The 18598-nt window shown below is 39.6% G+C and overlaps 1 protein-coding gene across 4 annotated transcripts in view; it reads right to left on the bottom strand.

Annotated features, from left to right (window-relative positions):
• Positions 1-6019: 6019 nt before the first annotated feature.
• Positions 6020-18598, bottom strand: part of DHRS3 (dehydrogenase/reductase 3) — an 82502-nt gene continuing 69923 nt past the window's right edge. For 3 of the 4 annotated variants that reach the window (XM_069782441.1, XM_069782440.1, XM_069782442.1), the window contains 5 exons: positions 14026-14169; positions 13608-13727; positions 12614-12852; positions 11482-11607; positions 6020-10276 (listed from right to left, as the gene is read on the bottom strand). In XM_069782441.1, coding sequence (XP_069638542.1) covers positions 10192-10276; positions 11482-11607; positions 12614-12852; positions 13608-13727; positions 14026-14169 — 714 coding nt within the window. In that variant the 3' untranslated portion in view covers positions 6020-10191. Of the gene's footprint in view, positions 10277-11481; positions 11608-12613; positions 12853-13607; positions 13728-14025; positions 14170-15202; positions 15225-18598 lie in introns of those variants that run through there. The other variant, XM_069782443.1, reaches the window with a different exon arrangement.

The following is an 18598-nucleotide window of genomic DNA, read 5'->3' as shown; positions in this document are numbered from 1 at the left end:
GGATCTTAGCAATGGCAGCACTTGCCTCTGAACCCTAGGCCAGGAACTTATGATCTAGGCTGCTATCATGCAAAGGCTTTAGGGTGACCCGAAGGGTTATAGCATCAGTGCAATCGTATATTGTCTCATTCTGTGACACCGAGCAAGACTGTACAAGTCTCTGTTTCACCCTTGCCCTATGTATATAATAGAAACTGAAATGCTCTGGTAGGGCAAGGTTTGCAAAGGTCTATGTCAAAATACTGTGCTTGCAGTTTTGATACGGGAGTTTCAAATCTATACTCCCAAGTCAGAGTGAAGAGGGAGAACATGAACATCAGGTGAGTTGAATTATGCTCAGCAGCAAGCACAACCTTTCTGCTAATGCACCTGTGTTCTCAGTGCATTCAGACATTCTGCTCTTTTTCTACGTTTGCTCACTTTCCAAATTTAAGTGGCAGTACAACTTTATTCCACTTGTGGTTTTATTTTCTTAAATGAAGTAGGGCTGAGTTTTGCAGCAAAACAAATCCCAAAAAATCATAATGCCACTCCCCTCATATGGAAGTATGCCATGCCCTGATGTCAGGAGGTCACTTTTATATTAATTAACTATTTCCAGGATCAGCACAGTGTGATTTTTTTCCCCTGATGATCTGAGGCTAAGAGAGAGGAATCCAGTGAAAGAAGCAAAACCAAACTGTGACAATTTTCTGCTATAAGTAAAAGCAAATGCACTTCTCAAGTACCCCAAGTTAGTTTTTTTCCCTTGAAAATGTTTATAAGCACGTTTTTGATCACAAGATTGGAATATGTCATGAGAACACATTCAAATATGCATTTGCATTAATATTGTTGCCAGAAGCCATCTCACAGTCATCATCAGACATACTGGAGCCCCTAGAAAGCTTTCTGTGGGATTGGAAGGCATCCAGCCAGGGGAAAGCAAAGCCACCATGTGATCTGGATGCCCAGTTCCACAGGAAAACTATACATTAATGAATGGCAAGCACTCAAAGTGGTAGTTATAGTGAATAGCTTGCAAGCAAATCATTGGCCGAGAACCATTAAGTATATAAAGTATTTGATAAATGAAAATTTGTAAGAAGTCTGTTTAAAAATAATCCACTGAAAGAAACCAGGCTAATTTTACAGCAAGAATTGCCCCTGTCAAACAGTACTGCTAGCTGTAATGAAGATCACTAGAACATGAGTTGCCCATCCAGCCTTAAAGCATATCCAACATGGTATGTACTTTATACTGCAAAAGGACCCTTTTAGGTATCATTAGAACAATCTATTTTAATATTCCTGAACGGTAAATTATCAGAAGAAATCAAACAGCAGTGCTGGGTACCCTGCGATTCAGGGTTTGCACCCTATTTCCATTTTTCAGACAGATGGAAAGGGTTCATGTGCTTTACTGTGTGTTTATTTTCTTTTTCAGTACTGATCTGTAAATGCCAGATCTACAGTTCAGTTCTTTGTCCCAGAAAGCAGGGATGTTGCACCTAAACCTACCATTGGCACTCTCTGGACTTTTCATGCATACACTGCCCATTTCAGCAAACCTTCCTTCTTTCATGGCTTGACTTCTAGCTTATGATTCTCTCCCCTTTAACCATGAAGTGACATTCTGGCCAACCACCACCTAACAGTCCTTCCCAGTTCAAATTCAAATCCTGTAGGTGTTAAAAAGAAAATGCAGTTATCAACTCGTTAGGCAGAACTAATGCTAGCTCTCTGGGCTTTTGGTACACTTAATGCTTTAAAGGAAGCTAATCTCTAAAATACTTAGGGCAGTTTGCAGTGTTAATGTTTAAGAAGGTGTGGACACAGGCAGGCACAGGTGAGAGACTGCCTGAAGGGAAGGCGCAGAGATGAATCAATCTGCATGCACAGCATTCTGGCTCAGAAACTCTCAAAACAGTCCTCCCCAACAGGAACAACTGGAAGACAGACAAAATGATGAAAAATGAAGGGATCAGCAAAAATCAGACCTAATATAAACCTAACTAAAATAAACTCAGCATGGCTCCTGTGGCTCATTCAAAAGAAGGTCTCCTCTGAGAGTTCATTTGCAAGAACTCAGTCCACTGAAGAAGAAAGATAGAATATACCTTCCTCTATTGTGTGCTCTTAGGAGCCATTGGCAAATCTAACTGACAATATGAAGAGGTTTTTAAAGGGAAATACTGAAGATTGCAATGCTACCTACCAGATTGCATCATAGGAAATGTGACATCTCCAGCCAGAAAGTGTCAGTGCTCCTAAATACAGGGGTTAAGAGTTCAAAAGAGTTAAGATTATTTTCTTAATTGATGTAGGGAATGAGAGCTGTGGGAAGTACTTGTCTGAATTAAGAAACAAATTATAGTTTTTACATAAGAAATCTTACAATTCTGTAATTTGTTTGAACAGAGGGGCCGTGTATCAGGAAACCTATTTTTAAAACTGCAATGAAGATGCATTGACTCTGTATGCTTAAAACAATCAAAATGGGGTCAGAAGGCTCAATGCTATAGCCCTGTAAGGATGGAAGCAGTGCATTCTATTGAATGATTAAATGTAGTTGTTTGTACGTGACTACTTTGTTTTTTAATGTGTGTAGCAACTGTTGCTGCAGGACATCAAGACTTTTTTTAATAATTGTTTTTCTGTGTCAGCATCAGATCCCTCCTAAAGAAATTCAAGGCTATATTTCATTTGATTAATGTGCTTGTTAAACCTCAGCTATGCCAACAGGACAACAGAGAAGCTGAATTTTAGGGTTCAAAACTATTATAATAGTTGATGCGGGTGAAGAAGTTTTTTTGCAATAGCAGACAGTTGAGAAACATGGCAGGTCGCTAATACTGAATATTCAAGAATAGTAGAGTATTGAAAGTTATAGACTATTCAGCAACCAAAGCACACACAATATTGCTTGCTGGTGTCTCTCTTTACTGTCTTTTGCATAGCCCTTACAACAGTAACAAAATATTGCCCAGCTCTGCCAGTATTCTCCATGAATTTGCAGGCCTGATGGGAGTCCAGAAGAGACCCCAAGGTATTTTATTGCTCAGGAAAAGCAAGCCAGGCAATAGCTCACAAACCGATTTGTGATTCTGTTTAATCCTATTGCTGCTTTGAGTCAATCATATTCTTCCCATCTTATTTATTATTAACAAGGGGAAATGTGGCCTGAGACCTCAAGGAATCAGCCAGGAGATGCTGTGGCTTCTCTCTCTGGTACCTGAGGGAGTCTTCTCCATTCTCTAAGACTGACACTGAACCAAAGAATTGCTTTACTCTCTGATGGATGGATTTTTTTAAAAAAGTACTTATTTTACTACATTCAACAGTTGAGAGAGCTGAGACAATGAGCTTGTCACCTCTGCTATCACTTGTAATAGGCAAAGTTGCAGGGGGTAAAATGACCATGCAAGTGAACTGACTTTGCTATGGCATGTTTGCATGAAATCAGCATTCCCAGCAGACTTCAGGAAAAGAAACTGTGTGTTCAGATATCACTTGTTTTCCATTATGACCTTTTCCATCTTCTGTTAACGTTCTTCTGAGATGAGCCCTTTTTATTATAAACCTTATTCCATATGACAGCATTTTTCATATAGCCAAAATATTCCAGAGACCATATCACCCCTTCTCTCTCTGCATAAAGGCGCTAATAGTTGACTTGACTGGAAAAGAGAGCAATGAATTGCCTCCTTTTCTTACAGCTAATGTTAATACTGCAGTGTGCCAGAACAGTATCTGGGAATGCTTATCAGATCAATAGCAATGCCCAAAGCAGAAGCAGCAGTTGGTGGCTATGCTCCAAAGTGCCTAATGCTAAAAAACAAAGATGAAGAAGCATTTCAGTTCATGTATTCACGGTGCCCAATGTTTGCACATGGTGGCTTAAGGGAAGGAACCAGTCAGGGTTCAAATCTAAGGCAGGACTTCTGGGAGTCATGTAGGCTACTCTCAGGCACCTAAGGGCAACTACAGACCTCGCTGCAGTACTTGGTTTTGTACCAGCTATCACATGTCATCTCATTCTTTAATCTATTTTTTTCAAACCAGAAGTTTCAATCAGTTTGGTTAGTGATTATATGTACCACAGCTTTCCATGCAGTCTTCCTCTGTACTAGCGCACCGCAATAGTGATTTACTCAGGTAACCAATCTCAGTGGCAAACTGCCTCAGAAGACATAGAAAGTAGGAAGTAAATTTTGGAAGCCAGGGTCATTTTCATACAGAAGTCAGCAGGCTTCTGAGATGTCTAGATTTAAGGCATTGATATTTCAACAGTGTTCCTCTACATTAATTCCACATTGCTTGGGGAAGAAGATGCTTGGGGGAGATGTCAAACAGCAACTTTTCACTTTTGTATTCTTTTCATTACCATTTGACTAACATAAGACAGGGAAATGTCATGCCTAGGATGCCTGTCTGTGAAAAGCCTGTACAATACAGAAGCAACTTTTTCAGATAAACAAAATTCAAGTAAAAAAAATGCTTTTGCATAAATAAAAACCAGGAAATGGAACCACATCTACCTAGTAGCACTAGGTCAGCACGATTACTAACACTAGCCGGAGAACCACATGTCCTTGTAATACCTAGGCATGATGGACGACCTTTGTAGCTGGCTAGGAAAAAGTGAGCGGTGATTCAAACTGGCCCTTCCTTGTTTTTACATGCAGGGGTTGTTTTCCTTTCCTCTAAAAACAAGAGACAGCAAACAGAACTGGCGTATTGGGGTGTTCCGAGCCAGCAAGCTACAAAGTTAATGGACAGCTTTTTAGGGCATGGTGACCCATAGCAACGAGCAGAAGTAACAATACACTTCTTTTATCGACTTTGTATTTGGGTGGAAATCACATGCCTCTATTATTGTATAACTTCAGGAATATAAATAAGGTAGCATCTCGCCCATCTGTTTACGGCCACCACACTCCCCCTAACATTGCATTTATCCTCTATTTTGTTTTCTCATATACTTACTCTTCGGTCACTCTCAAGCTCAAATTAGAGTGCTTTCTTCCCTCATTTAAGGAGGAATTGTTCTTTTCTAGATCTATGCAGAAAAATCAGCATATACATTTGCCTTGATTTTTGTTCTGTATTAATATGTCGTAATGCTCATAGCAAAGGTGAGCTTAAGGAACTAGTAATTTTGGACTCTGGGAAGGTGTGAAGATATAAATTGTCTCCTCAGAGGTCTACGCTTTTCAGTTGTATCCAGTCCACACAGGCTGGATCAGTATGTGTTTCTGCTGAAGCACCAGCTTGAGGGATCTGTTACAGAAACTCAAGAGGGTGTTATGTTTCAAGAAAAGATGACAGGAGCAGGGGGAACTCACTACCTTCTATGGTACCGGCAACATTCAAGTTGTGTCCTGTGTCTTCCATCTGTAGTCTCCAGGCTGGGGTACCTCAAACCCATCAAAACAGAGTCTGGTCTTCTGTCTTAACACATACCTTGCTGATCTGACTCTCCTCTAGAATACAGAAACAGTTGTTTCTGCTGAAGCTGTCAACTCCCTGAAGGTATAGAAGAAAGGTAGTGAGGTGATCTTAGTAGAATGGAGGGTGGGAAGAGGGGCAGTTTATCAGTCAGAAAAGTGACTGAATTGCCAGCTTCCCATAGGAAACACTGGATAAAAGAGAATGAGTAGCAGGGAGAAGGTGAAGGTCTGCTTTTCTTCATGTCTTTCTCTAAGTTAGTTGCTGAAATCTGTGAGAGGTGCCTGCCACTACTCACATCTCAAAATCTCCTTCAGAACAGCACTCTAACAAAGAGGATTCTATTCACTAGAAAATGTAACTGGTGCTTGTGACTGACTGGTTTCGCTTAGTCTCCAAACTCCAGCAGGCTGAGAAGCAGTACCAGCCTGAAGGATCTTAGCACCAGGGAGGTGAGAGCTACAAAGACAGTGCAGAACGTCCTGATTCTCAGGGGTGTTGGTTGTTCGGTGAAAAATGCAAAAGATTACATTTGACATAATCTTGCTTTACCCCCAAATTTATGAACAAGTGTTGTCAAAAAAGTGGCTGTCAGCTAGATTAAGTTTATTAAAGCCACATGAAGAAATAAAAACAAAATAGATGATCCAAGGTCACCCTGTATTCTTTTCTCAACAGTTGCATTTCAGCTAGAGGACAACGCTAGGCCAAATTAATGTCTGTAACAAACAAACAGATGTGTTCTCTTTGAAATAAATGCATGCACTTATGCTCTGCCTCCATTAAGTCTGTTACCAGGTTTTTATGAGATTTGGCAAGTGCAGTGTTATCTGTTAATATCTGAAGGTGGGAGTGTTCAGGGAGTTGTCTGGAAGGCTTGCAAGACTAGATCTGATCATATCCACCCACACTAATTAACACATTACATAAAAGTACAAGTTTCTCTTTGCAAACATCAGAATCACTTGCCCAGGCACTTTCTATGAAGTTCTAGAAGAACCATAGGGATGGACTCCGTCACTTTTTAACAACAGAACAATGGATGAGTAGGCAGGGCATAGTTCCCACTTTCAGGGCTCACTCCTTTTCTTCATCCTGCTGAAAGATTGCCATCAGCAGGGATATGGCTGGAAGGACCTTCTTAAAGTTCACTAAGGTTGCATGAGGGAACATGATTTTTTTTTTCCTCATCAAAAACAAACTGCAAAATCAAATACTGAACATAAGGAATCAGATTTACTTACAAAGGACTCCTCCTCTCCCTGCCCTGCCTCACTAATTCTGAAAATTACTTTGTGTGAACACTGGCCTCTGAAAACACCCGGTACTTAAAAATCCTCCCATTTAAATAGGGTTTTTTTCTGTCAGGAGAACCTATGTCCCAAAACAGCTAACACTTCTGTATCATTCAAGTTTTAAAACAGCAGCCATCTCCTGTATCAAAACAATAGTAAGGGATCTTCTACTTCTTCATAGATTGGAGCAAGTAAAACTAATTTCATATGAAACTTCTGTGACCTGCTCCTACAGCTTCACCTAGATTCCTCCAGCAGGATAATAAATATATACCCTGATTTCGATTTACTCCAGACCCTTTGTATGACATCTGGCTTCAAGATGGTGGCACTGAAAAGTGCAGTAATGACATTGGAAAACAGAAGGAAAAAAAAATAATTGGGCAGTAGAAAGCAGGAGGTAGTGGAGAGAGCAGGGAAAACCAAAATTAAAATAAGTCAAAGGGCGGAAATTCCTTTGAGAAGGCCTTAGGCTTCAACAAAGCTTGTCGACATTTGCAGCACTTTAAGATTACCCAATACTAACCTTATGTGAAAAGGGACAGTAGACCTCAGCAGGCATTCCAGAGGAGCCCTTCTATAAAAAAAAAAGTCTTCAAATGTATCCATCCAAATTTGCAAGTAGCTCACTGGATGGAGAGCGCTCTAATCTCGCAACACTCACAAGAGAAGAAACTCTCTTACCCAACTCTTCTTACTATCTGAAAGGCAAAGTCAATGTTTTCCTCATTATTTTCTGTTTGCTGCATACCTCTCCCCCACTGTGACTGCTATTTGACCTGCTGTCCGCTCAGAGACCCTGAGGGAAAGAGAGAGGGAAGTTTGTGTGTGTGTGTGTGTGTACGAGAGGAGTGAGATGATGAGAGTCTCAGCTATGTTCTGACTTTTTTATATTCATTAGAAAGAAATCAACAGCACTTAGTATGTAAGACAACCTCTGAAGACAGGCAACATCTTTTATGCAGTGCAGGAAAAGAGCAGATTCATCTAAGCAACAGGATTGGGGGATGAGTGGGGACTTAGTTTCAATGTGTGTACTAGATTTTACCTCCCTTTTGCATTAGCATGTTATCAATTAATAGAGTCTCAACATAAAGGTTTAAATTAAGGGGGACACTGCAGGGTGCTCTCTTTCACCAATTCTGTTTGCCCTTGCATTTACAAGCCTGGCATGCGTGACTGTGATTAATGAGAAACTAGACAGGATTAGAGTGCATAAGGGGATGTACGTATAATCATCTCTTCCCCTCCCAAGCGTCTCTCGATAAATATTGTACCTTCAGTATTCCTGGCAGATCCTGGAAGGGGTTCTCCCCTCATTGCACTTGTGTTTTCAATGAACTGGGTTTCTTCTCAAAAAATTGACAAAAAATAAAGCTGAAAGCATCTATTAGGGTGGGCGTCAAAATCACAGAGATCAAAGTTTCTTTTCATCCTCTCCAGAGAGCCTCAGACATCTAGGAATTCAAAACAAAACTCCATTGTAAGAAACCTTTTCAAAGCTGGCACAGTGCTACAGCTTATATGTTCTGCACTCAGAAGGAAAGCACTGACCCAGATAGGAGAGCTCCTCAAAATACCCATGCAGGCAGAGGGGCTTGCATCAATGGCACTTTTGGCAATATCTTCCTCTTGAACTGCTCAAGAAGAGATTTATCTGCTAACTGCAGTATGGTTCAGACCTTCAGATTTTAACATTCACATCATTCCACCTAAGTAGTTGGTCTCCATTCTACATGGCAGAACCAAAGGGGTATTTCAAATACAGCTCACAGCTTTTCTGCTGTAACTCAGATCTCTTTTAGGAAATGATGTATTTCAGCATATGTTTTTTTTCCTCTTCTAAATTTTTGTATAGAACCTCTTGGTTTATGAACAAATACTGCTTTTCATTTCTATAGCATGTTCCATTTGAATTTACTGAGCTTTTGACAAACATTTAGGTAGTCAGACTTAAAACTTTTGAGGTAGGGAAACACTAGAAATATCTGCTTTGCAGGTCAGGGTGCACCTTGAAATTATGCAGTTTGCCCCAGGTCACACAGGACATCTATGGAAAAGCTCGCAATTCAAGTCAGAAGCCTTAAATTCACTCCTTTACTTTAACCACATGGCCTTCCTTGAGGCGCTTCATTCAGGAGGTGTTCTCCAGTTAGGCTTGCTACTTTCCTGTATTGCAATTATATTAATTCCTCTTTTAGTAGTGTTCCAATATGTTTCAACTACATTACTATGCCTAGTGCTGCACACTGCATCTGGCATAGGAATGCAGTGTTGCTCTTACTGGGCTGTCAAAGAGAGTATATCATTACAAAAATAAATAATGTCTAGCTGCTTCTGGCATTTCAGTCCAAGCAGTATTTATCACTTTTGGCTGATGAGTGCCTGATTCAATGCCCCTAAAAAACAATGGGTGTATCCCCAGTTGAATTCAACGTGCATTTAATCAGGTCTTTGCTAACTGTGCTTCCAAACTTCACATTTCATGAGCACTACAGCAATGTGTCTTCTATTTTTAGAGCATTATTTCACTTACTTCACTGTGCAGATAGATACAATGGATTTTCTCTGCATGGATTATGTCAGTGAATGTATGTTTGTACAAACAGGCTCTAGTTTTAGTTCTAGATTTAGTTCATCCCCAGTGTGATGCTGCCTACATGCGTGGCAATCTGGGATTAATGCTAAAAATATATATATATATTTTATCATAAATGAACAAAAATACTCAGAAAGACAATTAAATTTCATATATGAGTTCAGTGACAGAAACAATCTTCCACTATTCAAACTGTCTGCTCTTCTGACTGAGCATTCCTCTCCAGACTTCACAGGTGAAGTAAGACAGCTTTCTTGGGCCTAGCACAGTCCTTCCAGACAGAAGTCCTGGGTGGCCTTTAACAAAGAAAACACTGCTCCACAGTTGCTCCTTCCCTGATGTGAGTTGGGAGTAGCTTCATCAAGGGATGTAAAGTGAAGAAAGGGAAGGAAGCTTCCATTAAATGTCCATAACTTCTAGTTCTTCAAAGTATTTGTTGAGTTCCCCATTCAAAAAGATGAAATGAAACCAGTAGCAGTTTGTAATTGCATTCCTCTGAAGAGAGGGGATAAAGCAAGTATGGGGTGTGATGTGCTGCCTCTCAGCTGAAACAGCCTACAGACACTTTAGAAACAAAAATTACATCTTAAAACTATGAGTAGATTTAACAATTGAACTCTAAAGAATTAAACATCATATAAACATTTCACACTTTTTGTTTTTCTTTCCAAGAGTCCATAGTCTAGTCATTCAATCCTGTGCAAAGGTCATGTTACTATGGATATGACCTGCAAGAAATGTGTTGCCTCAGAGCAGTGCAAGTCACATGAACAGGCTAAAAGCCAAGCCTGCTGATTCACAGTCTTGTCAGGATTTTCATACTTGTGTTGGTTTCACTGAAGAATAGTCCTTGCACCATCATCAAGTCTATGTTCGTCCTTTAAAAGTGTTCATGCAAGTGTAGCTTCCAGAAAACTTGTGGATTTCTTCAAGTGCTGCCTGAGGGAGAATGCTGCAGGAGAAGCAGAAAGAAAATAAGCAGATCAGACAAACCTCTTAGTCTATTCTAATAAGAGGATGTGTAAATATGTGTTTATGTACACACATACGTAAGTATACATATTCTCCAAAATCGTCTAGTGAGAGTGCACAGACAAAACATGTGTCAGTATCCTGCTGTGAGTAGGCCTAAAAGAAGAAAGTTATATCAAGTCACTCTTTACAGAAATATTTATCCAAAAAGGTCTGTAAAAACTGTAACTTGGAAGATACCATCTTGGTTTATTCCTCCCAAATATTGTGCAGAATCTTGTACTCTGAAATACACAAACTGAGTTCTCTGGTTAACTTGCCATGTATTTGTGCTAGGCATGTGGCCTCCTTATCATAAGGTATGGATATAGATCAATTTCCTGACAGCTACTGTAATGGGAAATAAATTATTAATTCTTACAATAACGCAGAAGGAGAACAGCCCTTTTTCAGTCTGTAGAATTTCTGGGAACTTTTGAGAGCATCCCAAATTTTACATACAGAGTGAAGCATTTATTGTGAACTATTTTTTCTTGTTCGAAATGCAGTATTGTAATTATTTTCCACAGAAATCTCATGGCCTTATTTCAGTACTTGACTGAAGTAGGTTTTCCAAAGGCTTTAGTGCAAACTCTCATGGAAACACAATTTCAAATGTCCCTTCTCTTTAGTTGTTTCAGGATATGAAGTTAGGACTTTCTTTTCTTAGGGACTTTAAAATTCCTGTCCTAATCATATGCAAAAATATTTTTTTAATAGTTTCATTGCTTTAACACAAGCAATGCTCTCTAAATACAGCTGTGATACCTTACTGTACAGTAATCCTTTATAATACAAAGCCCAGAGTCCAAAGAGTACTAAATCAAAATCAACTACACGCATATGTTAATTGTTAAGAAATTTTGTAGATACAAATACCAGTTCAGACCTCAGGAATCCAAATTTTGGGAGTGAAACTGGTTTCATAAAGGGGTTATACCCAGGGAAAGCACCTACAAAGGTAATCTCAGAAAGCTTTCTCCCTGTTGCTTCTATGACTATCTTTCACGGGAAGGAATGAACCAATCTGATCTTGGATATCGGGTTACAGTCAAACTGAGGTTCGCCTTGGTGGTCAGACACAGAGTACTGTAAGCCAGTCTTGCCTAACTGGCTAGGCTATTGCTGGGCAAAGGAAATACTTACCTTTTTAGGATGACAAGAACATGCATTGTCCATGGAAGGAGCAGGAAGGCTTGATTCATCTGAACAGCTTCTACGGTCCTCCTAGCCACTGTCTCTGGCTTGAGAGGAGGAAAAAGATTAGGGAACCTGAATAAATAAAGTAAAAAAATAAAATAATTATTTGTTAACCAAACTCCTTCTTTAAGATATCACTGTCCAAGTCCTGTTACTCACTAAGCTATCGCTGGTTACTGGCATTCAAACATGCCTCAAAGCAGGCTGGAAGAAGCAGAAAGCCCAGTTCCAACTAGTACTATTGGGTTAGCTAAATGGTTAAGAATGTACATGTTGGTGCCTTTAGGGGGAAGTGGCAGAGTGTATTCAGAACCTCCTTTGAGGGATTTTCTTAAACTGTATGCAAACCAATACCAAAATGCTGTCTTTTCCAGTGTTGGTGTTTCTCTTCTTCTTCTCTGTTGCTCTTTGCTTGATTCAAATTCTTGACAGGTGAAAGACAAGTATTTTCCCCCATTGCTTTTAATCCCAAACATAAGGCTTTTCCCAGCTCCAGCAATAGCTTGACACTGCATATTTTCTTGACTAAGAGAGCACAAACTATATTAATAGGTTATTTAGTCCATTGTAAAAGATTAATTTCGTCAGCCATTAGTCTTTGAATTTAGCTTGTTCTCTTAGACAGAGGCAAAAAGGAGGTACTGGTAGCTTTACTTCTGTAAGTGGCTGTCATTCCTTTCAGTGGGAAAAAATTAAGTATTGCAACAAATAAAGAAGGAATTTGTACTGTTAATTCTCAAGTAATTTGTAGACTGCTCCTTTTGAATGACCTCAATTTTTAGATTGCCTCCCTTCCCTCTCTGGTGGCTGCATATGGCCCAAATACACTCAGGGAAAAAATAGCTTTCAGTTTTCTCTGTAGAAGCAAATGTCTCACCCAGTACAGGCAGGCTGGATGAATATGCCAGCAAAGTGAGGGAACCAGTCTGATGAGTCCCAGGTGGCCTAGAGTGACCTTCTGTTCCCAGGCAGCCAAATGAGACATCAAATTCTCTTAACTAAATGAAGCATTAATTAGGAGTGTATTCTGATGATTCATTTAAAATGAGATGCTTTATTCTAGTTCCCCTGGACTGACCTGATTCTCATGCCCTGAAACATCTCTGTGCTCGTGTGGAAGGGCAGGACTGTTGTGGCATTCACTCCAGGACAGTCTAGCAGCCCCAAGGTCAGGCTCTCCATAAAGGCAAAGGACGAGGCTTTGGAGGTGCAATAGTCAATGGCACCAGGGATGGCTGACAAGGCCAGGACAGAGTTCAGGCAAACAATGTGTCCATTCTGCAACTCCAGCATCCTTGGCAGGAATGCTTTGGTGGTCTGAAGAACAACAGAGTTAAAAAAAAAAAAAGTTTGCTCAGCAGAGATATAGCAAAAACAACAGTAACTGAAAAAAATAAGGTGACGCAGAGACAACAAGCCAAACTGTGCTGTTCATTATGCAAGGAAAGAAATGGGAGAGTACCTTGTTGCTTTGTTATTTTCTGAAAGATTCTAAACAGGCCAGAAAAAAAAGTTTCTACTTTTTGGGTAAAAACAAAACAAAATCTTTCCTAGCACGTAAGTAAGCAGTACCCATGGATAAAGGCCATGAACAGAATGCTTTGTATGTTCTTAACCATGAAGCGGATAAAGTTCAACAAAGTGATAAAATCACAAGAAGTTATTTTTTTATTACTATTATCTAATTCAAAATGGAATGAGTTTCACACTAGCTTCCTTTCCTGAGCAAGGTGGTCTCATGCTCCTCTGATGTTCCATACACATCACTGTACAAAAAACTATCCTCTGTGAGCTCAGGCTTTCTCAAAAGAAATCAAGTGTTTTACTGGAAATCACAGAATGGGGATACAAGAGCGTCAAATACTGTGTTACTACTGGAAAAATGAGATTTTTTTAGACTTCCTTCCTCCGGCCTTTGCCCCTCACATTGTTTTTTCTGCCTCCTTTTCATGTCAGACTGATTTTACCAAGCATCATGTAGAAGGACCTACTAGCAGCCAAGTGTTTACTGGCTGTAATCTGTCACTCTCATTTCCAATTCTGAATACATGTGATACAAGAGCTTCTCTTACCCAGAACTGTCCCAGGGTGTTTATATGTTGTGATTTGAGCAGTGCATCATCATCGCTGTCCATCAGACTCTTACCATGGACCACAGCAGCATTGTTCACCAGGATAGTGATATCACCCACCTGCAAAAAAAGCAAATTACTTGTTACCACTAGTATCTCTCCTCACAAATCAGCAGTCACCACTGTATCTGAATATCTATTATTGCCTAAATACATTATTATTTTCATAGCTTTAGACATTTTTGCCTATAGGCCTTGTAATCCTTCCAGATCACTTAAAACAGGTAGCTAGGCTTTGTACAACATAATCTGGATGGTCACCCTTCTTTTTTCCCAATTTGCCAATGTAGTTTTTTTCTCATCAAATATGAGCTGTTGCTAAATTCTGCCCACAAACAGTGTTTCCACAGACACTAACCTTTTCCCTCACAGCTTTGGCTTGCTGATAGACCTCCTCTCGATTTCCTACATCACAAATGAAATAATAGCATTCCGTCCCCATCATCCTGATTTCCTCTGTGGTCTCCTTCAGGCATTTCTCAGTTCGACCCCACAGGATGATCTGCAGCAAGAAACTTTTGTTAGAGTCAAACCGCTTCTGCTTCAAATCTAAAATAATTAAAACATGCTTCTAACTTCAACAATTTGATGAATATCTTTGATGTGTTTTCACTGCCAGCCCTGTTGGATTGTTTCATTTAAGACTAACAATGATTTTTCTATTACATGAGGATGGGACTTGAGTATCATGGTGGTAGCTGTATCCCACTGCTGATACTCTCTTTACAGGTTCTTTACAAGCAACACAATAGCTAACACAAAAAAAATCAGATCTTTAGCCTAACATGACAAATATATGAAACACTTGTTTCATTAAATTTCAAATCTATCCCTGCTTTTGCTATACATACACACAGAGAAAGATAAATTTATTCTAAAATCACAGACCTTCCTGTATATCTGGTATGTTATCTACTTCTTGTTCTGTATTTGGAGATAGTATCTGCTCTGCAGTAAAACATTTTTTTTCAGCATATCATATGTAACTATTTACAATGCTGTTTGCAGGCCGGTGTCCTATGTGCATTTCAAACAAATGCTTCATCCTAATACAGACATTTAATGTTAGAAATTTCAAGCAAGAATTTATTTTGCAACTACTATATGCAAGATTTCACTTGCCACTCTCATTTAACACAGTAAAAATGATACAATAGTTCTTGTACAAAGAATAATTCTGAATTTCCATGGAAACAAAACATTCAAATCATAGAGCATGGATTTGATATATAATGAAGACATAACCAGCGCAACCCTATCTGTATTTCTACACCATCATGGAGGTCAGAAATAGAAATAAGTTGTAAAGTTACCAGGTTCATTAACTTTCATTGTGGGGCTTTATCCAGTATGATTCTTCCGAGTAAGCCAACAATATTTGTCTCAAATATGAAATGGGTGCTTCCACCACTGTCTTTCAAACATTAATCTACAGCTAAACAGATGAAATAAAAATATTTTTTTCCTAGTATATAACCTTATTTTCTATTTCTTTTAAGGCTACTGGAAGGAATATAATTTCATCTCTCTGTTACCTAAGACATCTATATATGAATCAATCTATCCTTTTTGCTCTTCAAGCTAAGTCTTCTCAGCATTCATCATGTTATGAATGGTGAGTCCCTTGTCATTCTATTCAAAAAATAAATTACTGAATGGAGCATGTTACTGAAATCAGCTGTCTGCTCTGTGAGTCAAACAGCAAGATCCAAAAGAGAAAGGAGAAAAGGTTGCTACTGCTCACAATTGCAACTGTGAGCACTGAAAATGCAAAATTACTATTTAGTACTAAAAAATAAATGAGGACATTCACATAGTCAAATGCAGGTTTACTCTGATCAGGGGACTGGGAAAATGGGCTTTGAAAATGGAAACAGCTTTGTTGCCCTCAGAACGGTGCTATTTCCAAGCAGTGGCCTTATCACTTGTGATCCAGGATTACGGTTGCTTCCCATACCACCGTATACTGAGTATGAATCTGACTGGTATAGTGATTTTTTAACGGTTAAAAATAAGTACACTTAAACTTCAAAGATTTAATAATCTTTGAGTTTTCCAAAAGTTGAAAGAACAGGAAAGAAAGGTCTAAATTATATCACTCAATTAACTTAGTAACAGCAAGATAAACATAAAAATTTAAGAGCTGCTGTATTCCCTCCCCACAACAAATCCCTTGCAGAGAGCTTTAACATGCTTATATTTAAGAAGTAGTTAAGCTTATCTCATAACTGGTACTAAAACTAATCTCTGGCAGGGTCAGAGAGCTCTTCCAGTGCGACTAAGCAAGGCTAAAATACAGAAGTACCTGGGTCCTCAACCATTTCCTAAATGAGTTAAATTTACAATTAATCCCATTTATAAATCATTGGCACATCTGTGAACATAAACACACACAGACTGACAGACTTATATTCTCAAAATCACCAAAGGACTAATGAGTTGGTTAACCAGAAACTTCAGAGCATGTATAAATATGCCAGAGCCATTTCATGGGAAATCTTATCTCAGGGGAAGTAATTTTCAAGGAAAAAGCTGTGACCAGACCTAAAAACTGTAAGAAAGCATATGGTTAAAAATGCGGCTTATATATTGGTCTGTCTTCAAAAGTCTCAGCATATCACCCTTGGCCATCAGGCTTTGGCATCTACACAAAGCTTGTAAAACTGATGGCTATTTACTCGCTTCTGAACTCAGAGCTAGACTGGATGATATTTCTTATGCCTACTCTGCAGACTTGAAGAGAAATCAAGAACATGTGAGAAATTTCACAAGCTTTCAGGAAATATTTACAAAATACCGTTCAACTATATAAGCACACACACTTACTTGCTCCCTCTTTCACAACCTACATCTCTGTGGATAGGGGAGAAAAAAACACTACCAAATGTCAACTGTAAGCATCAAGTCTGATGCCCACAGAGTTTGTATCAGTGTGAACTTCAACCTCTTAGGAGGATTGGATCAGTCAAAAGCAGACACTAAAAAATTAACTGACAAGTTGAAGAGTGAGGGAAGGTAGGAGAGGAAGAGGAGAGAAAGAGAAATAAGGTGTCAGACAAGGGGAGTAAGGCAAGAGACTGACCTCACATACCTAGCACTCCAGGGTTTCGCACTGCTATTGCAAAATAAAAAGTAGATCCCCCACTCTTCACTTTAATCTGTTTCAAACATCCATACTCAACTGGGCAACTCATCCAACTCCTATTCCCAAGAGTTGCCACTGATGCATTGAATGTCAGGAAATATACATGGAAGAATAGTTAAGCAGAGGACGACCTGTCAAAGGAACATCTGTCTGTGATGCAACTCTTGGACATAACATTTTTTATGCCCCAACAGTTACTTTGGGACCTTTAATATCCTACAGGCAAGTCTTGCAAGGTGACCCCATTAAAATCTGGGCCATCTGGGGAAGACAGAATTTGCTGGTTATCCTGCTGACAGCATTAACTTCAGTACTGATTTTTTTCCATGGGAAGTTTTCATGTCCTTGATACTGTTCACACTCAGGTGAAGGCTTCAGCCTGCGTAAGAGAAAAGCAGTAAATAAAAGACCATTCTTTTGTGAGAGGTGAAAGTTCCCTAACGACACAGTGGGAAGTGAGGTTTCCTGCCATCATTTCTGCTACTTTTTACAGATGGATAAAACTCAAAACTCAATACAACATGCTTTTGGTCCAAATTCAAGCTTGACTGCTCCTACAAGATCATATGAGACTTTCAATTTCTCTCTTGCATCTGGCCAAATTAAATTGGCACAGGCTTCCCTCTGGCCTCCTAGGATATCAGATCTTACAAAGAGACAAGACTTTTAGTTGCTGCATTAGCCTCATAGTTGAGGCTTCTGTTGCTCCTGAACTCTGTCTTTACAGAGGGCTTTGGCTTTGTGTTTCTGTGTAGGCATTACTTCTCTCTTCTTGCTTGCAGCAGTTTCACCAATGTTTTTCTAGGTCCTTACTCTACTATTGCCTCCTGAGATGTCCTACAAACCTACGCATCAGTCCTCTGCTCTCCTGAATTCACCTCCTTCTGCAAAATCTGCGATTTGACAATTTGCTGCTTGGCACTTAAAAGGTTGTGTTATTTATAACATTCTCACTAAACCATTCAACTAGAGAGCTTAAGAGTCAGGGATAATCATGCATGTTCTCGATGCTCCTGAACAAAAACTTTTGCTCACTGTTGAACTGATAAACGATTGTGGGCCTGGGCCTGTGTTTTGCTGATGCCCCCTAAGCTCCAGTTAGTCTAAAGCTATGCAGTTGGCACTTCACTTCCCTTTATATGCAAACAAGCATGTAAGGAACTCTCATTTTGTTCTTCGCCTACTCAACATCAAGAAAGGCATCATTTAGCTTTGTCATTTAGCTTTCTCACGCCCTAGTTAGGATTTGAGGGCTCTGCATTTGTAAGGAGTCTAGATCTGCAGGTTAAGAAATGGTCTATTTCATTAGGAAGCACAATTTTCAAAAGGTAGACATGGGCCTCAGAGTCTGGTCTGTGTCCCTTTTCCTTTTTAAGTTTAATTCTAAATTGGCAATAAGTGTGTCCCAACTGGAGGCTAAGTACTGGAAGAATGACTCTTACAGACACAGAAGTTCCTGTCTGGGACAGAGGAAAATGCAGAGGAATAAAGGAGAAAAGAGACACGGTGTTCCTTATTACACAGCCTGTCAGGATGTTGCACAGCCACCTATTCACAGTAATTTAATGGTGGACAGAGGAATATTTAATTTGCGTTTTGGATCAGTTCTTGGACAGACAGTTTTCCATCCTGGAAAGAATCCAGCCCCTATTTCTTCTCCCCCTTCACCTCTCGTCATCCTCTCCAGCCTGTCCCTCCCTACTGCACTAGACACGCTCTCCTTTCAAAAAGTTACTGACCAGAAAATTGTCGAGGGCAACAGCCCAGTGAGGCGGTTAATCCCCGC

This window comes from Haliaeetus albicilla, chromosome 4 (assembly GCF_947461875.1).
Source record: "Haliaeetus albicilla chromosome 4, bHalAlb1.1, whole genome shotgun sequence".
NCBI lineage: Eukaryota > Metazoa > Chordata > Aves > Accipitriformes > Accipitridae > Haliaeetus > Haliaeetus albicilla.
The sequence above is the reverse complement of the archived record's forward strand: the minus strand, read 5'-3'. Positions and strand labels throughout refer to the sequence as shown.